Genomic DNA, 26,271 nt, shown 5'->3' with positions numbered 1-26,271 from the left:
TCTTTCATTGCCACTCCTTACTTGTTCATTAATTTTTTTCTCATATGTGTATTGATGGGGGGGGGGGCTACAGCAGAGCAAGTGACCTCTTGTTCAAGCCAGTGACCTTGGGCTTCAAGCCAGCAACCATGGGGTCATGTCTATGATCCCATGCTCAAGCTAGTGACCTTGTGCTCAAGCTGGTTAGCCCACACTCAAACCAGATGAGCCCGCACTCAAACCAGTGACCTCAAGGTTTCAAACCTGGGTCCTATGCATCCCAGTCCAATGCTCTATCCACTGTGCCACCACCTGCTCAGAGTACTTCTCCATTTCTAACCAATAAGCTCCCATGCCTGGTCGTCTGTGTTACTTTTCCTGTGTGCTGCTGGAGGAACCATGACCTTTCTGTTTACCCATTCCACTCTAACCTCTGTTGCCAGTGGCTTGCATATGACTAGAACAGCACCTGGAGACTGAAGATTAGACCTGACTGCAGATAACAAAATATAAAGCCTCAAATTTCAGCTGTATGTTTTAACTTAAAGAGCCAAAAAATCATATTTATAAATATTAAGCTTCCTACCACACTGGCCAATTATGCCTTCATATTTTGTTGCTAAATCTTAATCTTCCTTGCCTGCTTCTATCGCTCACCATTTTTCTCTCTGTCAGCACCATGAGGGCAAGGGCTGCAAGTGTCTTGTCACACTGCTTCCTTGGTACCCATCACAGTGTTTCCCTATCATAATGCTCTGATAATTTGTAAACAGATAAAGGAAAGAATTTCTTCTGTCTATAACATTCTATAAATTGCCTTTTATTTCCACCAGTCTGCAAAAGCTGCTGCCCAGACCTACCAGCAAAATTTCCCTAGGCAAATCCATCATCATTTCTTTGTTCTTATCATTCAGTTTCAAATAACATTTTATATTCTCCTAGGAGTATTCTCGTCATTCTGGATTCTTCCATCACATTCTGCATTCTAGAAGCCTTATTTCCATGTCTTCAGTGACTGTTTTATTTTCTCCTCTTAATTTTTTTTCTGGCCTTTTTCTTTCCTTTTCATCTTACCCTTTACCTATGGTCATCCCATAAGGCTTAATTCCAGTCTTTCTTCTCTTTCCTTTACATTATTCCCTTTCATTGGGAAGAAAGGGATAGTAAGGGGGAAAGTACACAGGGTTCTCTTATCATCACAGCTTTAATGGGTACCATAAGGCTCATTTCTCTCTAATCTTTAATTTGTATGTTTTCACAACATCTCTATCTGAAGGCCTTAGCTGACAACCAACATTTAAAACTCTAACAAGTGATCTCACTAATTTTCTTCATAATAGGTACTTTTATCCCTCAACTTCCTCATTACTAATAATAAGCCATTATTGTTTTGATATCTCATAACAAATTTTTAGAATTTTTTTATTCCTTTTTTGAATACCACATCAAAAACAACATTGTTGATTCTTTTCATATTATATATCCTCATTGCACTACATCTCATCCTTTCCGTTTCCATCACCAATTACTGTAGTCTAGATCTGCATCTGCCTAACCACATTTATGTATATATATGGATTTCCTGTAAATTATCATCATTCTAATCTTTTTCACAAGAGCATGTAGAATAAATACCTAAATCTACTTAGTTCTCTATTTAAAAAAACAATGGGCTTTTTTGTTTGTTTGGTGGCAAAGAATGGTTGATCTTGGAAGAAAAATGTCCTTTGGTTTAGCAAAAAGTAAATGAATAAAAATCCTACACATAGATACAAATACACATACACATTTTAGCTCATGAATTCTTTCAAAATCAACAGGAATCATTTAAGCCAAAACTGATAAATCATAGATGAAGAACAATAAATTTTTTCATATATGATATTGACTAAATGTAAATTCACATTTGTACATAGAGATCCGATTTATAAGTTCACCAACTACTTCAACTACTTCATCAACTACTTTCTTTTTTTTTTTAATTTTTTTTAAATATTTTTTTTATTTATTCATTTTAGAGAGGAGAGGGAGAGACAGAGAGAAAGAGAGAGAGAAGAGACAGAGAGAAGGGGGGGAGGAGCTGGAAGCATCAACTCCCATATGTGCCTTGACCAGGCAAGCCCAGGGTTTTGAACTGGCGACCTTGGCATTTCCAGGTCAATGCTTTATCCACTGCGCCACCACAGGTCAGGCATTCATCAACTACTTTCAACTGAAATAACTAAAGCACTTGCCTCTGAAAACTTTATATATTTACTGATGACAGCCTCAGTTTTTAAAAATATTTAAGCTATAAACAGTGTTTTAGCTTATAAAACTTTGGTCTGAGGTTGGTTGGCATGCATATGTCTGAGCCCACATGAGCCTTACCTGTCATCTCCTTAGCCTGTTCCACGATAAGATGATTGAGGGCCTCTTTTTCCTGCTTCAGCAAAGTATTTTCTTCCTTCAGAACTGATACCAGCTGTAAAATGAAACAATAAACTGAAGTGGCTGCACAGAGAGAGTAAGGCAGATGCTAAGTATAAAGACCATACAGCTGTCACTCCTTGCTTCTACATCTCTGTGCCTCATTTCTTTGTCTAGTTATGTCTAATCATCTTTCAAATTTGGCTCAAGCATTACCCACTCCAGAAAGCCTTTCTGGAAACTCCCTCCAAATAGATGTCTCTTTTCTGGGCTACTAGAGGACCCTGTATATACCTCTCTACAGCCCTTATAAATGATTTTCTTTTACTTCCCCAGTAGACTAGAAATACATGGAGGACAACGATGATCTCTGCTATTGCTTTACTCTGTCCCTTGAGCATTAGGCAATTGCCTGGCACCTTGTATACATTTGCTCTTACAGCAATGATAATGCCTTCTCACCTCAATAGCCTAGCACAAAGTTATATGTACCTATGATTCAAGTAGACATTGAGGAGGTTAAGATATAAAGAGCACTTTGGTTTTGGAAATTCACAGAAGATTTTCTGAAGCACTCTGCTGTCTGTCTTGTAAAAGAGAATTTTCCAGTCATCTTTCAAGAGTTTTAAAAAGTTGTAAATGAGTCCTTTTATTCCATATGTTTATGTTTTGACCTTACAACAGTGAATGTATTTAATGTCACTGACTTGTACACTTAAAAATGGTAAATATGGGAAATTTTATGTTATGTATATTTTAGTTGCAATTAAAGAAAGGCATTGATTGAACTTTTTAGTTGGATAAGGATTTCCAGGAAGCAAAGTCAAAACCAAAGATAACTTTGCAATGTTCATCATTTACTCAGTCTCTGCAATAAAATGTGTACTTCTGATGAGTGAAATCTGAATTTCTTCCCTAAGCATAAGTTCAAGGAACTCTAAAAGTGATAGCTAATAATAAAGAGAAGTGTCAGGAGTTTAGAGCTACAGAAAGAGGGCTCTGTGGGGCTGAAGACCGGGAGGTTAGATAACAACACTGTGCCACAGGAGAGTCGTCCAGAAGGTGTTCTTTTTGATGGTCCAGTCTCTTCCCTCCACACGGACACAGTTTTAATGTCTTCCCTCACTGGAAAGGCCTGAGTATTCTGTGTGCTCTGAGAGAAGCTGTTCTTTGTCAGGAGTGTGCTTTTTCAAAACATACGTGCTTAGCCCACACTCTCAGAGCTTGAGCAGATATCTTTAAGAAGAACTCTCAGCAGCCTCTGATACACACCCTGGTTGATTATCACAGTTCTAGTGTACCTTCCAGGCTCCTTGATCAGGCTGGTTGGAAACGTAGCTTTCCTGATCATAGAGCTGACTGTTATAGTGATATTTTCTCATTCTCTCCCATTACTACACTCCATCCAAAAGAATGAGTGACAGTGCCTATAGCTATCCTGTGAAAAGCAGAAGGGGGGTGGGTGAGGAGAGGGATGAGAAGGGATAGGGGGATAAATGGTGATGGAAGGAGACTTGACTTAGGGTTACAGATGATGCATTATAGAATTGTACTCCTGAAACCTATATAATTTTATTAACCAATGTCACAATAAATTCAATAAAAAAAGAAAAGCAAAAGAGAATTAAAAAAAAGGAGATCTGAATCTGCCCATGTGTACTATTCTATCAGACTAGAAAGATGAACTTGACTTTGAAGAGAAAAAGAGAATTTTCTTACCAAGCTTAAATACTCTAGATTCAGAGGAATCTGGAAAGCTTTTGTGGACTCAGGAAATTACAAAAAGAAAAAGAAGAGACAGAAAGATCTTAAACCTCAAGTATTTCTTTGAATGTATATTTGAATTCTGATACAGCATGTCAAAATGACATGTATTAATGGCACTGTTGTTTCCATAATACAGAGCCCAGATCTGCTGGAGCTATAGAAGGAATTATTTTATTAGGATGCTGAATACCATGAAAGGACTGCATTTTATTGGCTACACTACCCAACCTGAACTGCATCTAAGCTCCCCCTGAGTTTCTCACTCTGCACGCTGTGGTTAACGTTAGCACAGAAACAGCATATTGAGATTCTTGCACATAGCTACAACCAACACAGTCAACTCTGTTCTCATTTAAAGAGAGTCACACCAGTGATTCTTTGAAAATTACTTTTTTTTTCCAGTAAGCCTTATGTTGAGGTACTATTATTTTTAAACAATGTATCTCATTACTGTTTGAGGACCTGTATGTTTTTGTATTCAGTAAAGTTTTGATATAAGTTAACACAAATTTGTAATGTGGAAACTGATCTATCTGTAAGGACTTTCCCCCCTCTTTTGTTTTTTTTTTGTTCTACCTGCATAGCAATTCTTGGCTACAATCAATGTGCAGATGTTTGGATTTCTCCCTTGCAATTCTTTTTTTTTTTTTTTGTGAGAGACAGAAAGAGGGGCAGATAGGGACAGACAGAGAAGAAGGAGAGAGATTAGAAGCATCAATTCTTCGTTGCGGCTCCTTAGTCTCCTTAGTTGTTCATTGATTGATTTCTCATATGCGCCTTGACCAGGGGCTGCAGCAGAGCCAGTGACCCCTTGCTAAGCCAGTGATCTTGGGCTCAAGCCAGAGACCATGGGGTCGTGTCTATGATCTCGCGCTCAGCCAGCAACACCATGCTCAGCTAGTGAGCCTGTGCTCAGGCTGGATGAGCGTGGCCGCACTGACGCTGGAGACCTCCAGGTTTCGGATGTCCATCCGGCGCTCTATCCACTGCGCCACCACCTGGTCAGGCTCCCTTGCAATTCTTTTTTTATTTTTTTTTTTCTTCATTTTTTCATTTTTCTGAAGCTGGAAACGGGGAGAGACAGTCAGACAGACTCCCGCATGCGCCCGACCGGGATCCACCCGGCACGCCCACCAGGGGCGATGCTCTGCCCACCAGGGGGCGATGCTCTGCCCACCAGGGGCGATGCTCTGCCCACCAGGGGGCGATGCTCTGCCCATCCTTGGTGTCGCCATATTGCGACCAGAGCCACTCTAGTGCCTGAGGCAGAGGCCACAGAGCCATCCCCAGCGCCCGGGCCATCTCTGCTCCAATGGAGCCTTGGCTGCAGGAGGGGAAGAGAGAGACAGAGAGGAAAGCACGGCGGAGGGGTGGAGAAGCAAATGGGCGCTTCTCCTGTGTGCCCTGGCCGGGAATCGAACCCGGGTCCTCCGCACGCTAGGCCGACGCTCTACCGCTGAGCCAACCGGCCAGGGCTCCCTTGCAATTCTTAACACAGTCTTAATTCAGATTTTCATTAAGCTCCCCAGTATCAGCTATTGAGAGTTCACTGTTTGATTTGCTTCTTAATCATGTTAACCCAAGAAAAAAGAGTCTACACTCCATCCAGACCTATACATTTAAAGAAAGAGTATATAGTAAGAATACGGCCATTAATTCTCTTCTTATAATACTGTTTTCCCTCTGCTCTCACTAGAGTCAAAAGGTTCTACTAAAAGACCTACAGCTACTGACTCATCATGTGGGAGAAATGCCTGGGAAACACTAATAATAAAATTTGTATTTCATCTTTGACTAAACCCTACATTGAGCCACAGGGCCATGTCAAGATGACAGCATATTTCCTTTGTGGAAAGGATTGAACTTAGCTCCTTCTTACCTGCTCAGTTTCTTGTTTATATCTATCTGCACGTTCTTCAATGGATTTTTTCTCTGACTGAGTTTGTTCCAGGACTTTCCGGAGCTTGGCAATTTCTTCCTGTAGACTGAGGACCCGTCCAGTGGCAGTCTTAGCTTCTTCCTCACTTAGTTGAAGACGTTCTAAGTCACTTCGTAGTTTTTCAGTCTCAGAATTGTATATTCCCTCCAGACTGGTCAACTTCTCCATGAGGCATTTGTAGTCTTTGTTCTTTAAACACATACAAACAATAAGTAAATACATGTCCCATCAAATGTTTTTAGTAAGGAAACTAGACTTTTCATCATATTCCTGCTGTATCATCATAACATTGTTATAGTATCTAACCATAATATTTATAGTTACACAACCAATACTTTCTTAGTGATACAAAGATAGAAGAGAACAGATACCATTATTTCTGTTTTACATGATGAGCAACAAGCAACATAGATGTGATTTTTCTCATAGCTGCAAGGCCAGTTACTAGAGTAAATTCTTAATTTCCTAATTCTTAATCCAGAAATAAGAAAATCTATAATTGCTTTTTAGAACAAATTACTGTGCTACTAAATATCATGTGCTAGCCAAGTAATGCATAAGAATGATAAAATGGCCCTGGCCGGTTGGCTCAGCGGTAAAGCATCAGCCTGGCGTGCGGGGGACCCGGGCTCGATTCTCGGCCAGGGCACATAGGAGAAGCACCCATTTGCTTCTCCACTCCCACCCCCTCCTTCCTCTCTGTTTCTCTCTTCCCCTCCTGCAGCCAAGGCTCCATTGGAGCAAAGATGGCCCGGGCGCTGGGGATGGCTCCTTGGCCTCTGCCCCAGGCGCTAGAGTGGCTCTGGTCACAGCAGAGTGATGCCCCAGAGGGGCAGAGCATCGCCCCCTGGTGGGCAGAGCGTAGCCCCTGGTGGGCGTGCTGGGTGGATCCCGGTCGGGTGCATGCGGGAGTCTGACTGTCTCTCCCCGTTTCCAGCTTCAGAAAAATACAAAAAAAAAAAAAAAAAAGAATAATAAAATGGCCTCAAAATCACAAATTCCTAACAAATCTCCGTTTACTACCTCAAAACTCCTTGCCACACCAAGAAAATCTTTCTGATGAGCAGTATTTCCTTGTGGGGTTTTTGCCCTCCATAGTATTTAGGTATTACTAATTACCTTTATTCATTTGCATGTGCTAAAATATTACTTAGTAACTCTCTTTAAGAAATCAAACGTTTATCTCTGCAAATAGGCTGTAGATTCCTCAGAAGCATAGAGATTTTTCTGATTCTTTTGCCACCTTGATGCTAAACAACTCATCTGCAAAAGGAACACTATACTACATGCAAATGAATGGAAATGATGAAAGAGCTTTGTGAAGTATAAAGTACACGATGGCTCTTGGTCATGTTTGGTGTGCTAGGAAATCTGGCTGTGTTCTCAAAAATAATTTTCTGCCCTAGTCCTATGGGCTTGTCACTATTTCCACAAACATTACCATCATTATTTTACTTTTCTGCTAATACTGAAAGGTATACTTGAGGGGAGAAAATGCTGACCACAATCCCAGTGGATTTCTTTAGGCACGCTCACTAGCAGTGGGACTGTTTAAAACAAACCTGCTCATCGACTTTGCGCTGCAGCTGCATGATCTTGTTCTCCATGCCGATATGGAGTTTCTTATAGCGCTCCACAGAGCGGGCCTCAATCTTGAGCTTCTTCAGCTCGCGCTTGGCCATCATCCGCCGGAAGCAGCACTGAAGGTAGATGATAGCATGCATGCTCCTCTTGTAGTAGGTGCGAGCCAGCCAGCCCCGGACCCACTTCTGAATGATGACTGCTTTGTGCTCACGGAATATCTGCAGAGAAAGGTATGCACAAGTAACGTCAAACCCTAGACTAGATTCAGGGTTCAACTCTATCAATCTATGGCTGTCAGGCAGAAAAGCCAAATGTAACCTAAAGGGAAAGAGACAAAAGTTGAAGTAACAATGTATCATATGAATTGTACATGAAAGCACAAAAGAGTTTTAAAAGGTGATTTAAACAGTAGACTTTAAAGAAAGGGTGATTTGAAAAACAGAGTATATACATAGAAGTTGTCTACATAAAAGGCACCAGATTACTAAAAGGAAATAATTTTAAAAAGAAAGAAAAAACCCATTTGGTATCTTATTGGTGTGTGATATGTCAGCAATAAGCAATCCTCTATAAAACGAACAGAACTTGGCACCCTGTGAATTCTGTGCTATTAAAATAAAAGACTCAGCTACCACCCTCACTACTGACACCACCTCACTGTGCACTGTGTCCATGCTTCAGGACACAGGGGATGGCCAGTAAGCTAGCTAGACAGGCCAGCACTCGGAGTACTGCACATTTTATTACTGATTTATTGATTTTTTTCACCATAACACAAAAAATGACACTGTTGGTTGCCCTATTTAAGGAATACCATTCTGGTGAGGATTTCCCTTTGTTGTTTCAAATATAACAGAAATCTACTTATGGGATTCAAAGGTAGCAGGGCTAAAGCTTTAAAAGGAAAGCTCAAGGGAAGTAAACAAATATTTATTTTGATTTTGTTTTACTTTCTAAAAAAAAAATAGATACTCCCCTAAACTTATAAACAACCTATAACAAAACAGTTTCCTTATAAATGAATTTCTTATCACTAAGACCATCAAGCAGAGATTGTATAAACAATTTCTAGGAATGATAGAGACAAAATGAAGAAATTCTTGAAATTATCAAAACCCTTCAATGTCCTTCTAAGTCTATGATTTCATAAAACAACTCTTATACAATATAAATGATATTTAAATGTATGCACTTACGTACTTATTAGCGATGATTACAAATGGACACAATGTAGCTCTCTCTTTTTGGAGTTTAAAGTGAAAGAGAGCTTATTAGTGAGTCAATGGGAGGGAGAAGGCAGTGCAGCCTACACTGTATCTCTTATAAAACTCTTAAAATGTAAAAATCTCTGAAACCATCTAGTCAAATAGATAGCAGTTTAATAAAATCATTAAAATAATAGTTATTATTTTAAGTTATGTACCTGAAAAAAAAACAATGAAATAAAAAGTGCCATTCTAGGGGATATGTTAAGAAATAAGTGGCCTGACCAGGCAGTGGCACAGTGGATAGAGCATTGGACTGGGATGCAGAGGATCCAGGTTTGAAACCCTGAGGTTGTTGGCTTGAGCGTGGGGTCCCTGGCTTGAGCATGGGATCATAGACATGATGCATGGTCGCTAGCTTGAGCCCAAATGTCACTGGCTTGAAGCCCAAGGTCGTTGGCTTGAGCCCAAAAGGTTGCTGGCTTGAGCAAGGGGTCACTCACTCTGTTGTAGCCCCACTCAAGACACATATGAGAAAGCAATCAACAAACAACTAAGGTGCCACAATGAAGAACTGATGCTTCTCATCTCTCTCCACTCCTGTGTGTCTGTCCCTATCTTTCCCTTTCTCTGTCTCTCTTGGGGGAAAAAAAATAAAAAAATAAAATGGAAGTGTAACCAGTTTGGTGTATCTAAAAGGTCAAGTTTAATAAGGCTTTTCCTTCCCCTAAAACTAAAAGTTAATGCTTGTAGAGAAAGAACACTAGACTATAAAGCTGGCCTGGGCCGAAAGAAAGACCTGGAGTAGCTATCTTCACATTTTCTTCAAAATACACCTATTAAATATGTTCATTCAAGCCTCATTAGTTTTTTCATTTTTCTTGGTTGTCTAAAATTACTTCAAAATAAGAAAGTAAAACACATACATGAATAGGGCCCCGGTCACCCTCACATGCTGCCTGTGATTAGAGACATGCCTCTCAAATCACTCTAGTGATGCTCTTTCTAACAATGGTACCCACAGAGCTCTAAGACCCAGACTGTTCTACTGGCTTGTTAGGAATATATCAGAAAGGAAAGACTCAAAACCTTGCCAAAATGAAAGAGAAAAATCTTTCAACTGATCATATATTGTTAGAGGCGATGATTAAGATTATTGCCAGATATGGAGATTACTCATCAAAAACTTCTGGAGCATCGTAATCCAGTTAATACAAGTCCAACCACATTAATGTTATTGACCTCCTTTTCATCTCAGTAAATCAGTCCATGGTTATTTTATTCTTGGAACAATCTTCTACCCATATGTCATTCATATATTCTACCTATTCAAAGATCCCCATAGGGAATGGGTTTTTTTGTTTGTTTGTTTGTTTGTTTTTCAGAGACAGAGAGAGAGTCAGAGAGAGGGATAGATAGGGATAGACAGACAGGAACGGAGAGATGAGAAGCATCAATCATTAGTTTTTTGTTGCACACTGCAACACCTTAGTTGTTCATTGATTGCTTTCTCATATGTGCCTTGACCGTGGGCCTTCAGCAGACCAAGTAACCCCCTGCTCAATCTGGTGAGCTTTTTTTTTTTTTTTTTTTGATCAAACCAGATGAGCCCGCGCTCAAGCTGGCGACCTCCAGGTCTCGAACCTGGGTCTTCCACATCCCAGTCTGACGCTCTATCCACTGCGCCACCGCCTGGTCAGGCCCCCATAGGGAATGAAAAATAAAAGTCCCCAAAGATATCAGATCCTAACCTCTTGAATCTGTAAATGTCACTTTATTTGGAAAAATGTCTTTGCAGATGTTATTAAGTTAAAAATCTTGAGCCTGACCAGGTGTGGCGCGGTGGATAGAGCGTCAGACTGGGATGCCGAGGACCCAGGTTCAAGGCCTGAGGTCACCAGCTTGAGTGTGGGCTCATCTGGCTTAAGCAAAAAGCTCACCAGCTTGGACCCAACGTCACTGGCTCTAGCAAGAGGTTACTTGGTCTGCTGAAGGCCCCCCGGTCAAGGCACATATGAGAAAGCAATCAATGAACAACTAAGGTGTCGCAAAGAAAAACTGATGATTGATGCTTCTCATCTCTCTCTGTTCCTGTCTGTCTGTCCCTATCTATCCCTCTCTCTGACTCTCTCTCTGTCCCTGAAAAAACAAAACAAAACAAAACAAACAAACAAAATCTTGAGATGAGGGGTTATACTGGATTATCTTGAAAGTTAGACACACTGAGGACATGATGATGTTAAGAGGAAGGCAGAACTTGGAGTGATGTGGCCACAAACACAAGAAACACTGGAAGCTGCCAGAAGCTGGAAGAGCCAAGGAATGGACTCTCCCCTCAGCTTCTGGAGGGAGAGCAGCCCTGCTGACAGCTTGATTTTGGGCTCAGTGATTCTTATTGAGGATTTCTGACTTCCAGAACTGTGAGAGAATAAATTTTTATTTTCTTTTTTAACAGAGACAGAGAGAGAGTCAGAGAGAGGGATGGATAGGGACAGACAGACAGGAACGAAGAGAGATGAGAAGCATCAATCATCAGTTTTTTGTTGTGACACCTTAGTTGTTCATTGATTGCCTTCTCATATGTGCCTTGACCTAGGAGCTATAAGGTCCCCTTGCTCGGGACCTTGGGCTCAAGCTGGTGAGCTTTTGCTCAAGCCTGATGAGCCCGCGCTCAAGCTGGCGACCTTGGGGTCTCAAACCTGGGTCTTCTGCATCCCAGTCCGATGCTCTATCCACTGCGCCACTGCCTGGTCAGGCAAATTTCTATTGTTTTATGCCACCAAGTTGTTGGTAATTTATTACAGCAACCACAGGAAGTTAATATGCTAACTTTTTTTAAAATTACATAGACAAAGGGGGGGAAAGAAGGTAAATTTCCTTTTTCTATTGTCTTGTCAATAAATATATGAACTTATTTAATATTTTAAAATATATTTCAATTGTTGATTGTTTTCCATATGCTACCTGTGTCCATAGTTGTAACTTTGTACAGATATGGAATTTGATGAATATTAATGAAATGAATAAATAAAGTTGAAAATAATGACTCACCTTGCGATACCTATTTCTGGCCAAATAGCCTCGCAAATAAGACTGAAGAACAATAGTGGCAGCTCGTTTAATTTTGTACTTCCTGTGTGCTACATACATGCGCCAGTACTTCTGAACGATGGTCGCTGCCTTGGTTCTACGCAGGAACTTAGCATAGCTAGCCAAAGGAAGAAATGGTATATTTGTCAGTAATCAGAAAAGCCTGGGAATATATGTGGTAGAGACTTAAAGCACCAGTATCTTTGGCACAAGTAGTACCTCCATTGTATTATTCTAATAAGATACAATATTGTAGGAATATTCTATAAAAATATGCAGAGTTAGGATTACAATCCGAACAGCAAGGCACCCTAGGGTGAAAGCCCTGAGCGGATAAGAGTCCAGGGGCCTCTCTGACCTGTACTGGAAACAGAGTGTGCTGTAAACAGGAAATATCAATAGAAATGAACTACTACAGCACACACAGCAGGATAAGATTCAGACACACACAAATGTTTAGGCTTTCAGAACAGAGATTAGAAGTCAGCATGTTCTTTGTCCTTTACTTCACCCCCTGAAAACTTGTCTGTTTCCTTGAGTTATTTATAAAGTACTTGCTAATAAATATCTGAGTAAGGCTGGGGACAGGGCTTCAGTCCTTTGGTCTGCTGACTGGGGCTGTCCCTACCCTCCGCCCCTCGGAGTATGTCATCTGGTCTCTGGGTAGTTCATTGTCGCCATGACACAATATTACATCAATATCTATATTTCTTATATTTGTATAGCAATTAATAGTTCACCCAAATATTTTTTCATTCATTATCTTATTTGAGCCTTCCTCACCCTACAGTTTAGGATGTCCCATATTATCTGATTTTAAAATAAAAAAGTGAAGCTCACAGAGGTTCATTCTTTCTGGGACAGTGCTCATGACCCCAGGCTATATCCTCCTTGCACAGCAGACTGACTATACTAGTAATCCCACACTTACTTACTACCAGCTTTCTTAGATCTATCCATTTAAATGTACAATATTTTTCAAATTCTTTGGGGCATAAATCCTTTATCAGTAGTTCATTTCTATTGATATTTCCAAATTAAAATTATCCTAATATGTAATCACACTGCAGTATAATTCTAGAAAAACCTTCACAGTCATTTGCTCCTGAAAACTCCTCAATGGAGTCATTATTAACTAGCTCATATTCATAACTGTTTTAGTTTACAGATAATTTCTTCAAGTCCATATAAAAGTATAATAAATTACCATCAAGGGTGAGTAAAATTTTATTCTAGTTCACTGTCTTATGAGTTAATTTGCTCCTGCAATTAATCTAAGAAGAATCTAAGAAGAGGTGAGGTATTGCCTTCCTAGGTAGGCTAACCACTCAAAATTGTCCTGGTTGAGACAATGAATCAGCTGAACTCTGTAATCTTAGGAGCCGCGAGGCAGATGAACAGGTGCCCAGAACCTACCATCGGGCCTGGTAGCCGCGCACGTATCTCTGCACGGCGATGGCCGCTTTCCTCATGCGCAGGTACTTCTTGCGCAGCAGCCACCCTCGGATTGTCTTCTGGATCCGGATGCAGGCAGCCCTCAGCTTGTCTGCCCTCAGTTTTTCTAGATAGGCCACTTGACCAGCACGGAAAAAGATCTTTGTCTTACCAAACTGGTATTTGTCCTTGTCCTGTTTTTGGAAGAAATTGTATACTCAGAAGTAGAAATAATGACCACATAAATAAAATTTGAAAAGAGAAAAAAATACAGCTAAAAGCAGAATCAGTAAAGGCACGAATCTATTAGCTAAAACTTGGGCTACATCATGATTAACTAATGGAGCCAGATTTTTAATCCTATGCAAGTTGAGCAATAGAAGGGCTTTTAAGAAAAACTGTAGTTTAAGTTATTTCCAGAATTATTCTACCTGAAATTATTATCTGAGGCCAAAAACTTGGTTGTAAATTATAGGCAGCTATTATTTGCTTGTTTGTATTTTAAATATCTCAAAGAAATGGAGATGCTGACACTCCCTTTGACTGACCCAGGCTGTTAAGGATTACATCGGGCTGTATGTTCCATGAGAAAGCTGAAGGGACAAAAACACCAGTATAAAGAATAAGGCTGGAAGTAATGCACACAAAATAAAAATTAAAAAACAAAAACCTATGCCTTCATATTAAAAGAGTTAAATTTCTTGTTATATCTTTGCTCTATCAGCAGTATCTGAAAATAAAACCCTGTATGTTTAAATTACTTATATAAATTTCAAAACTCATTTCACAAAAATATAACCATTTATACTGTTCATTTAGTTTTGATTATAAGCAGACTTGAGCAGTAAATAGATATGCATGCAATTTTTGATCTATTACATTCTGATACACCTTATTTAGAAGGATGTAGGTTATTATCCTCATATAAAAAGAGTAAAATTTATTTATAATAACCACGACTGTGATTTGAAATTGTGAGAAAACAGAAAACTACTTTTTACTGTAAGCAGATATTTCCTATCTGGTACATGAAACCAGAAAATCAGAATTCTCCACAAATATTGAAATACCTAAAATTATTTCAATTTTAATCAATAAAATGTACTTAGGAAGCCTAGCTAGAGAAACAGAAAGAGCTAGAAAATGGTTCCCTCTCCTTCTCTCTGTCCCAGCCCAGCCTCCCCAGCTCCACCCCACACCAGCCCTGCACTCACTCCTCTATTTGTACCTCTGTCCCGCAAAGCCCTGAAGCAGGCCTGGCAGGGTCTGGGGGAGGAGGCTGGGTGTAGGACTGTCCCTACTTTCTGCTCTACATTCCCATCTGAACTCAGGATAGAAAAGAGTTGGGCCGAATTAAAAAAGTATTCAAGGTCCTGGACGGTTGGTTCAGTGGTAGAGCGTCGGCCTGGGGTGCAGGAGTCCCAGGTTCGATTCCCGGCCAGGGCACACAGGAGAAGCCCCCATCTGCTTCTCCACCCCTCCCCCATTCCTTCCTCTCTGTCTCTCTCTTCCCCTCCCGCAGTCAAAGCTCCAATGGAGCAAAGTTTGCCCGGGCGCTGAGGATGGCTCTGTGGCCTCTGCCTCAGGCGCTAGAATGGCTCTGATTGCAGCAGAGCGACACCCCAGATGGGCAGAGCATCGCCCCTGGTGGGCGTGCCCGGTGGATCCCGAACAGGCGCATGCGGGAGTCTGTCTGACTGCCTCCCCGTTTCCAACTTCAGAAAAATACAAAACAAACAAACAAATAAAAAAGTATTCAATTTTTTTCCACATTTATAGAAGATGGTCTTAGCTTTTTTGAAGAAAAAAATATTATTAAAAGAGATATTACATTTAGTTAATGATGACTAACTCAGAGTGAGGTACTCCATCCAAACTAGTACAAAACAAGTGAAAAGTTTATTAAAATCTTTCATGAATCTTTAATTCTCCATGGCCTAGATCAGTGGTTCTTGAAGTATTATTCTCAGACCAGCTCAGCATCACCTGGCAAGTTATTAGAAATGCAAGTTGTTGGACACATCCCAGACCTACTGAGTCAGAAATTCTGGGGGTGGGGCCCAGCAAACTGTGTTTTAACAAGCCCTCCAGGTGACTCTGGTACATCCTACAGTTTGAGAACTCCTTAGCTTGGAATGCAAGTCTCTCCAAACACCAACTTACAGTTCCTCAACATGTCCCTACTGTCCCATATACCAATATTATACTGCAAAGAAACTACATTCCTGTTTTCTGAGAAAACTCTGCTTTCCTACCTCTTCATGCCACGCTCCCTGTTAGGACAGTCTCCTTCCACTTTCACTGAAACTTACCCACTCTTCAGGACCTGACTCAAAACACTTATCTTCCATGAAATTGTTCCACTTTCCCACAGCACATGTGGCTTTGCATTGCTTAGATTTCCTGTCTCACTCACTCAGCATTTGATAGACATTAAGGTATATTATAATTATCTTTAAAATGCATTCATTTCCAAGATAGATTGTTATCTGAGGACAAGACTTAATTTTTCCTAATCACACAGCATCTGACCTGGTATCTTCCATAAGTAAGAACTAGGTAAATTTTTATTGGTAATGATCAGACTATAAAAAGAATGTGTCTCAAGTCTGGGTCCAGGCCTCCCCCCGCTGTTTCCTAATGGTGGGCCGTCATCCTCACCAGTCAGTCCGAGCATCCGAAATGGACGGTGACCCTCCACCCTCCCAGCCCTGAATAATCTGGATTAGTGGAATTTGGATGTTCCTAGGACTTTCACAGATTATAAACACAAGGCCTTTGGCCATAATCTGTTCAGATAAAGAGAAGTGAAATTTTTTATTACCAGAATCAGTTTCTCTAATACATTCTTGCATGTTTGCTTTCTATCACCCAGCACATCTTTTTGCTTCATTAGGACACGGTAGCGGCTGAAAAATTCTTGGTAAGTCCACCTATAAAAAGAAACTCATGTTAGCTTAAAGTAGTGGAAACCTTTTCATTAGGACCCCTTGTATTTGAAAACCTCTAAGCTCACCGTGAGGGGAAACCTGCTGCACTGATTCGGATGGTCTCCAGGACACCACATGCTCTCAACTGCTGCACTGCCCTCTTCTCATCAAATCTACAGTACAGAAGAAAACCATCAACACACAAGGAAGCCTGGCTACAGCCACAAATTACTCTCCTCAGTTCAGAGATTAAATTCTTCTGTAAAGAGCCAAATGGATATATTAGAAAAGGAAGCATTAAGAAGTTGTAGCAGTGATCAAAACGGAAAACTCCAATTAGCAGTAAAACTGAAGAGCCATAAGCATTATCTGTCATTCATACCATAACTCAGAAGAATTACCATTGAGAATTCAGATATCAAACAAACAAAGAACCTCCTTTGTACTTTGCCCACACTTATTAAATGGCTTGGCTTGACTTGCCAGTCTCATAATTCTTTAGCTCACCGTACAAAGCTCCTCTGGAATAAAGACTGGCCAGCTCAGGAAATTTCTCTAACAAAGACAAATTAAACATGCCTCATTCAGTTATTTTAAAAAAACTTATTGGTATTCTAAAAGCTATTCTACTCAGTTTAGTGTGTACATACTAAGCATTTATAAGGGTCTATATCAATGGAAAATATTTTTGGTTTGTATTATATCTTATATACTTTATGTTTATTTTACTCTAGACAATGGGCATTTCAATATTAAATTGACTCTAAAAGGGGAAGCGGTAAGGCCTGCAGCTCACAAAGCCACCTCTGCAACCCTCTGCTGTGTTATTTTCTCAAGTGTTCTGGTAATGGTGGAGATGAGGTTGGCTAGGGCTATCCTGTAGTGGCTCATGATGTGGTAGCTTCATCCTGCTTCCCACTCCCTCCAGAAAGGGCTTCTTGATAGAATATAGTACTTTTTCAGAACTGCCCTCCAGTCTGAGGCAATATATCCAGAGGGCAGAGTTGGCAGGGTTGTACTCCTACACTATAGAGTGGTAACTGGACGTATAACCATTGGTAAACGTATAATCGTTTAAGCACACATTCCATTTTTTAAATTATCCTAAGGAGGTAATCAGGCAAAAATATAAAAATGTTTATTACAGCATTGTTGGAATAACCTAAAAGGCAATCAATCAAAATTGATCCACTCTCAAAGGATTAATTTAAGTAAATGATAGTATATCTATACAATGGGATATTATATAGTCATTAGAATGATGATGTAAATGTTTACTAACACAGAAAGCATCCACAATTTATTTTAATAAAGGCAGATATAAAATAGCAATTATAGCATGAGACCATCCCTTTTATTAGTGTTTTTCACTTATTCTCTCTTTTATTTATTTGTTTGTTTATTTTAAGTGAGAGGAGGGGGAGATAGTGAGAAAGACTTCTGCATGCGCCCTAACTGAGATCCACCCAGCAACCCCTGTCTAGGGCCAATGCTTGAATCAACAGAGCCATTTTTAGTGCCTAGTGTTGACTCTCAGATCAACGGAGCCACTGACTGCAGGAGGGGTGAGAAAGAGGTGGGAGAGAGAGGGGCAGATAAGTAGATGGTGGCTTTTCATGTGTGCCCTGACCTTGAATTGAACCCAGGATGTCCATATGCTGGGCCGATGCTCTATCCACTAAGCAAACCGGCCAGGGCCTCTTTAATTTTTCTCTCCCTCTCTCCCTCACACACACACACATTAGCGAAGGAAGAATGTTGGATACTTAATACAACTTATTTCTTTGGGTGTAACAAATGCATTCTCACTTATTTTTATACTAGTTTATATTTCCTGAAACCTATTTTTACAATGTACATACATTACTTTTAAAATTAAAGAAATACTAAAATAAAAATTAAAGAAATACTTCCCTTTTGGGGAAAAAAAATACCTTTCCCTCCATATATGGTAATTAATGTAGAACAAGATGTTTGGTAAAATTAGACATTCTGCAATGGTCCAACAGTTGAAAAGGAGCAGGGACAACTGTGAGCCTTCGCCAAAGTACTCTCTCACCCAGCCCTGGTTTTAACTACTGCCCAAATTGACAAAAGCCCCAAAAGATCTTAAAAGTAAATTCAAAACAGAAAATAGAGGAGACCTGAAGATGGCAGTGGAGTAGGTGGACGCACAGACGCACAGATCTCACCACCAAACTGGAATACAAATCAATTTAGGAAAAATCAGCGTGAAAAACCAACTCTGGACTACAAAAACAGCTCTCAAAAAACAAGGAGCAAAAACAAAACACACACACACACACACACACACACAAAACCAAGGAGCAAAGAAGAAGCCACAACAAACCTGGTAGGGAGCGCCTGAATCTCCCCTGCTTACAGGAACGGAGGGGGGGTGAGGTTGAGAGCCCAGAGGAGATCTCACTCCAGGGAAAAGAGCAGAAAATACTGCTCACAGCCACTTGCCTGGCAACCAGGGAGCGAGGTGTATTGAAAAGACCAGCTTATCTCCCAAGTGGAAAGGAGAGAGAGAGGGACAGACTGTGGGGGGGCTAAGGAATGCAGGAGACGACCTAAAAAAGCTGATTCATCCATGCTGGAGGTGGCCATAGCTGGGGGAGGGACTGACCCTTCCATAAAAGAGTACTGAATTGCTTCAGGATCAGAGATCTCCAGACATCTCTCCAGCTCCAATCAGCGCAACAAGACACAGCTGAAAACAAGAAAAGGGGAGGAGGGGCAGTAACTCAGGTCTCCATGGAGATCTGAGATACACCTCCCCCTACTGAAGCTGAGAAAACACCCTGCCTCCAGAGAGATTAGTTGGTGAAAGAGGCCTTCAGAGTCTCAGGTTACACCCATCGCATTCCTGGATACAGTTTCAAGGAAGCTCCTTGCTGAGATCCATAAATAAGACTATCACCTGTTAAGAAAACAAACAAATCAAGACTTCAAACCTGCCCAAATCCGAAAGTGGATTACAAATAATAGCTGATACCAACCCAAGAAGACCTAGAAATAACACAACTGAAAACTGGAGGCAGACAACACTAAGCCTAGACTCAACCAACTCTACAAACAAAACACCGACAATAAGACAAAAAAGTGCAATCCAAATGAAACCACAAGAGAATCCTTCAGGAGATGAACTGAGTGATATGGAAATAATCAAACTTCCAGATGCAGAGTTCAAAATAATGATTGTAAGGATGCTTAGGAATCTTAGAACAACAATGGATGGTCATTATGAACACCTAAATAAAGAAATAGCAAGTATAAAAAAGAATAAGTCAGAGATGACAAATACAATATCAGAAATAAAGACCACAATGGAAGGAATTAAAAACAGGATAGATAGAGCTGATGATCAAATCAGCGAGTTGGAGGACAACTGGAATGAAGGCATGAAAGCAGAGAAGGAAAAAGAAAAGAGACTCAAAAAGACTGAGGAAACTATTAGAGAGCTCTGTGACAACATGAAGAGAAATAACATCCACATCATAGGAGTTCCTGAAGAAAAAGAAAAAGAACAAGGGATAGAGACTTTGTTCAATCATATCATAGCTGAAAACTTCCCTAAATTAATGCAGGGGAAACTCTCACAAGTTCAAGAAGCACAGAGGACTCCATTATAGAGAAACCCAAAGAAACCTATACCAAGACACATCATAATTAAAATACCAAAGCTAAGCGATAAAGAGAAAATATTAAAAGCTGCAAGAGAAAAAAAAGCTATCACCTACAAAGGAGCTCCCATAAGGATGACATCCGACTTCTCAACAAAACACTTGAGGCCAGAAGGGAATGGCAAGAAATATTCAAAGTAATGCAGAACAAGAACCTACAACCAAGACTACTTTATCCAGCAAGGCTATCGTTTAAAATCAAAGGAGAAATAAAAAGCTTCCCAGACAAAAAACAACTCAAGGAATTCATTACAACCATACCAATGCTGCAGGAAATGTTAAGGGGCCTGTTGTAAACAGATCAAAGTGGGAAAAGAATATAGCAAAAAAGGAATACACCTTTAAAGAAGAAAATGGCAATAAACAACTACATATCAATAACCATAAATGTAAATGGATTAAATGATCCAATCAAAAGACATAGGGTAGCTGCATGGATAAGAAAACAGGACCCGTACATATGCTGTCTACAAAAGACACACCTTAGAACAAAAGATACACATAGATTGAAAGTAAAAGAATGGAAAAAAATCATTTCATGCAAATGGAAATGAAAAAAAATCTGGGGTAGCAATACTTATATCAGACAAATTGGACTTTAAAACAAAGGATATAGTAAGAGATAAAGAAGGCCACTACATAATGATAAAGGAAGTAATCCAACAGGAAGATATAACTATTATAAATATCTATGCACCTAATATAGGAGCACCTAAATATATAAAGCAGACTTTGATGGATTTAAGGGCGAGATCAACAGCAATACTATAATAGTAGGGGATTTCAATACCTCACTAACATCACTAGATAGATCCTCAAGAAAGAAAATTAACAAAGAAACAGCAGACTTATTGGACACACTAGATATCTATTGATTTAATAGATATCTTCAGAACCTTTCACCCTAAAGCAGCAGAATATACATTCTTTTCAAGTGCTCATGGTACATTCTCTAGGATAGACCACATGTTAGGGCACAAAAGTGGTCTCAACAAATTTAAGAAGACTGAAATCATATCAAGCACTTTCTCCGATCACAACAGCATGAAACTAGAAATGAACCACATCAGAAAAGCTCAAAAATTCTCAAACACATGGAAACTAAATAGCAGGTTGTTAAATAACGAATGAATTAAGAATGAGATCAAAGAAGAAATAAAAAAATTCCTAGAAATGAATGACAATGAGCATACAACAACTCAAAATTTATGGGACACAGCAAAAGCAGTACTGAGAGGGAAGTTCATAGCACTACAGGCACACTTTAAGTAGCTAGAAAAAGCTCAAATAAACAACTTCACCCTGCATCTAAAAGAACTAGAAAAAGAACAGCAAGTAAAGCCCAAATGTAGTAGATGGAAGGAAATAATAAAGATCAGAGCAGAAATAAATGACATAGAGGCTAAAGAAACAATACAGAGGATCAATGAAACTAGGAGCTGGTTCTTTGAAAAGGTAAACAAGATTGATGAACTTTACTAGACTCACCAAGAAAAAGAGAGAAAGGACTCAAATAAATAAAATTAGAAATGAGAGTGAGAAATAACAACTGACATAACAGAAATACAAAATATTATAAGAAAATACTATGAAGAACTGTATGCCAAAAAACTAGACAACCTAGATGAAATGGACAAATTCCTTGAAACATACAATCTTCCAAAATTCAATATGAAAGAATTAGAAAACCTAAACAGACTGATTACACCAAATGAGATTGAAACAGTTATCAAAAAATTCCCAACAAAGAAAAGTCCAGGGCCTGATGGCTTCACAACTGAATTCTACCAAATATTCAAAGAAGAACTAACTCCTATCCTTCTCAAACTATTTCAAAAAATTCAAGAGGAAGGAAGACTTCCAAGCTCCTTTTATGAGGTGAGCATAATTCTGATTCCAAAACCAGGCAAAGACAACACAAAGAAAGAAAATTATAGGCCAATATCTCTGATGAATATAGATGCCAAAATCCTCAACAAAATATTAGCAAACTGGATCCAACAATATATGGAAAAAATCATACACCATGATCAAGTGGGATTTATTCTGGGGAGGCAAGGCTGGTACAATATTCGTAAATCAATCAATGTGATTCATCACATAAACAAAAAGGAGGAAAACCAGATGATAATTTCAATAGATGCAGAAAAAGCAATTGATAAAATTCAGCACCCATTCATGATCAAAACCCTCAGCAAAGTGGGAATACAAGGAACATACCTCAACATGGTAAAAGCCATCTATGAGAAACCCACAGCCAACATAATACTCAATGGGCAAAAATTAAAAGCAATCCCCTTAAGATCAGGAACAAGGCAGGGGTGCCCCCTTTCACCACTATTATTTAACATAGTCCTGGAAGTCCTAGCCACAGCAATCAGACAAGAAGAAGAAATAAAAGGCATTCAAGTTGGAAAAGAAGAAGTAAAACTATCATTATTTGCAGATGATATGATATTGTATATAGAAAACCCTAAAGTCTCAGTCAAAAAACTACTGGACCTGATAAATGAATTCAGCAAAGTGGCAGGATAAAAAATCAATACTCAGAAATCAGAGGCATTTTTATATGCCAACAATGAACAGTCAGAAAGAAAAATTAAAGAAACAATCCCCTTCACTATTACAACCAAAAAAATAAAGTACCTAGGAGTAAACTTAACCTTGGAGACTATAAAGACTTGTACATGAAAAATTACAAAGCATTGATAAAAGAAATCAAGGAAGATACAAACAAGTGGAAGTGTATACTGTGCTCATGGTTAGGAAGAATAAACATCATTAAAATGTCTATATTACCCAAAGCAATCTATAAATTCAATGCAATTTCTATTAAAATACCAATGACATACTTCAAAGATATAGATCACATATTACAAAAATTTATATGGAACCAAAAAAGAACACAAATAGCCTCAGCAATCTTAAAAAAGAAGAATAAAGTGGGAGGGATACCCACTTCCTGATATCAAGTTATACTACAAGACCACTGTACTCAAAACAGCTGGTATGGGCATAGAACAGGCATATAGATCAATGGAACAGAACAGAGAACCCAGAAATAAACCCACAGCTCTATGGACAACTGATATTTGACAAAGGAGGTAAGGAAATACAACGAAGTAAAGACAGCCTCTTTAACAAATGGTGTTGGGAAAATTGGACAGCTACCTGCAAAAAAATGAAACTAGATCACCAGCTTACACCACTCACAAAAATAAACTCAAAATGGATAAAAGACTTAAATGTAGGCCGTGAAACCATAAGCATCTTAGAAGAAAACATAGGCAGTAAGCTCTCGGACATCTCTCGGAGCAATATATTTGCTGATTTATCTCCACGGGGAAGTGAAATAAGACAGATAAACAAATGGGACTATATCAAACTAAAAAGCTTTTGCACAGCTAAAGACAACAAGAACAAAATAAAAAGACAAACTACACAATGGGAGAACATATTTGACAATATGTCTGATAAGGGGTTAATAACCAAAATTTATAAAGAACTTGTAAAACTTAATACCAGGAAGACAAACTATCCAATCAAAAATGGGAGAAAGAGATGAATAGACACTTCTCCAAAGAGGACATACAGATGGCCAATAGGCATATGAAAAAATGCTCAACATCACTAATCATTAGAGAAATGCAAATTAAAACCACAATGAGATATCACCTCACACCAGCCAGAATGGCGCTCATCAACAAAACAACACAGAATAAGTGCTGGTGAGGATGTGGAGAAAAGGGAACCCTCCTGCACTGCTGGTGGGAATGCAGACTGGTGCAGCCACTGTGGAAAACAGTATGGAGATTCCTCAAAAAACTGAAAATTGAACTGCCTTTTGACCCAGCTATCCCACTTTTAGGAATATACCCCAAGAACACCATAGAATGGCTTCTTTCACCCCCATGTTTGTGGCAGCATTGTTCACAATAGTGAAGATCTGGAAACAGCCCAAGTGTCCGTCAGAGGACGAGTGGATTAAAAAGCTTTGGTACATATATACTATGGAATACTACTCAGCCATAAGAAATGATGACATCGGATCATTTACAATAACATGGATGGACCTTGATAACATTATACGGAGTGAAATAAGTAAATCAGAAAAAAACTAAGAACTATATGAATCCATACATAGATGGGACATAAAAATGAGACTCAGAGACATGAACAAGAATGTGATGGCAATGGGGGTGAGGGGGTTGGGGGAGGGGGGATGGGGCTAGGAAGGAGAGAGGGGGTGGGGGAGGGGAGGGGCACAAAGAAAACCATATAGAAGGTGACAGAAGACAATTTGACTTTGGGGGAGGGGTATACAGCACAATCAAATGTCAAAATAATCTGGAGATGTTTTCTCTCAACATATGTACCCTGATTTATCAATGTCACTGCATTAACTTTAATTTTAAAAAAAAGAGACAATGTATTCTAAAACCAAGTATTATTCTTGGTGCACAGTAAATGCTAAATAAATGATAGAGAAAAAAAAAAACCCAAAACAGAAAATAGAATTATGTATGCTTACTTAACCTTTAATTTTAAAATCTTCAGAAAGACAACTGCTAATCTGTTCTCACATTCTCAAAAGGGAACAAAAACTGAAAAAATGAAGCCAAAGCAAGACTGAGAAAGAACGAAAAAGCTGGAGGCATCCTGCTCCTAATTTAAATCACTATTACAAATATATAGTAATTAAACAGCATGATAACGACATAAAAACAGAAACACAGATCAGTGGAAGAGAATAGAGAGCCCAGAAACAAACCCCACATAGATGATCAATTAATTTATATAAACAAGCCAAGAATATAAAATGGGGAGAGGACAATCTCTTCCAAAAACGGTGTTGGAACCTGACCAGGTGGAGCTGCAGTGGATAGAGCATCAACCTGGGATGTTGAGGTGAGGTTTGAAACTCTGAGGTTACAGGCTCACCAGCTTGAGTGTGGTGTCACTAGCAAGAGTAAGGAATCATAGACATGACCCCATGGTTGCTGGCTTGAGGTCAAAGGTCGCTGGTTTCAAGCCCAAGGTCACTGGCTTGAGCAAGGGGTCATGGGTCAGTTGGAGCCCCCAGGTCAAGGCACATATGAGAAAGCAATCAATGAACAACTAAAGTGATACAACTATGAGTCGATGCTTCTCATTTCTCTCCCTTCCTGTCTGTCCTTGTCTATCCCTTTCTCTGTCTCATTCTCACTAAAAATAAATAAATAAAAAAGAAAAATGGTGTTAGAAAAACTGGACAGCCACATGCCAAAAGTGAAAGTGAACAACTTTCCTACACCATACACAAAAATTAACTCAAAATGAAATAGAAACTTGATCCTAAGACCTAAAACCATAAAATTCCTAGAAGAAAAAAGGTAGTAAGGTCCCTGACATAGGTCTTGGTGATAATTTTTAAAAATCTGACACCAAAGTAAAAGCAACAAAAGCAAAATTAAACAAGTAGGGCCTGACCAGGCAGTGGTGCAGTGGAGAGAGCGTTGGACTGGGATGCAGAGGACCCAGGTTTAAGACCCAAGGTCTCCAGCTTGAGCAAGGAGTCACTTGCTCTGCTGTAGCACAACCCCCATCCCATCAAGGCACATATGAGAAAGCAATCAATGAGCAATTAAGATGCTGCAACGAAGAACTGATGCTTCTTATCTCCCTTCCTGTCTGTCTGTCCCTATCTGTTCCTCTCTGACTCTCTCTGTCTCTGTCACAAAACAAACAAACAAACAAACAAACAAACAAAACCATGCAGGATTACATCTAACTAAAAAGCTTCCTCACACCAAACAAAACCATCAATAAAATAAAAATGTAACCTGCTGGTGGGAGAAAATATTTGCAAATCATATATCCAAAATGAGTTTATTACCTAAAATTAATATGAAGAACCCACACAACTCAAAAGCAAAAACACTCTGATTTAAAAAATGAACAGAAGATCTAAATACACATTTTTCCAAAGAAGACAGAGATAGCCAACAGGAACATGAAAAGATGTTCAACATCATTAATCATCAGGGAAATGCAAATCAAAACCACAATGAGATTCCACCTCACACCAGTGAGAATGGCTATTACCAACAAGACAAGAAATAACAAGTGTTGGTGAGGATGTGGCAAAAAGGGAAACTTATTTTCAGAGGGAATATAAATTCGTGCAGCCACTGTGGAAAACAGTATGGAGATTCTTCAAAAAATTAAAAATACAACTATCATATGATTCAGTAAGTCCACTTCTG

General features: G+C 39.4%; 1 protein-coding gene across 4 annotated transcripts in view; it reads right to left on the bottom strand.

Moving 5' to 3' along the window:
• MYO5A (myosin VA) overlaps positions 1-26,271 on the bottom strand; it is a 251,227-nt gene that overhangs the window by 82,873 nt on the left and 142,083 nt on the right. For all 4 annotated transcript variants that reach the window (XM_066276320.1, XM_066276321.1, XM_066276322.1 and 1 more), the window contains exons 17-23: positions 16,424-16,510; positions 16,232-16,340; positions 13,390-13,601; positions 11,935-12,091; positions 7,657-7,896; positions 6,035-6,283; positions 2,350-2,443 (exon numbers count right to left, since the gene is read on the bottom strand). In XM_066276320.1, the coding sequence (XP_066132417.1) occupies positions 2,350-2,443; positions 6,035-6,283; positions 7,657-7,896; positions 11,935-12,091; positions 13,390-13,601; positions 16,232-16,340; positions 16,424-16,510 (1,148 nt within the window). The remainder of the gene's footprint in view (positions 1-2,349; positions 2,444-6,034; positions 6,284-7,656; positions 7,897-11,934; positions 12,092-13,389; positions 13,602-16,231; positions 16,341-16,423; positions 16,511-26,271) is intronic.

The sequence above is a fragment of the Saccopteryx bilineata genome, chromosome 4 (assembly GCF_036850765.1).
Source record: "Saccopteryx bilineata isolate mSacBil1 chromosome 4, mSacBil1_pri_phased_curated, whole genome shotgun sequence".
NCBI classification, from domain to species: domain Eukaryota; kingdom Metazoa; phylum Chordata; class Mammalia; order Chiroptera; family Emballonuridae; genus Saccopteryx; species Saccopteryx bilineata.
The sequence above is the reverse complement of the archived record's forward strand: the minus strand, read 5'-3'. Positions and strand labels throughout refer to the sequence as shown.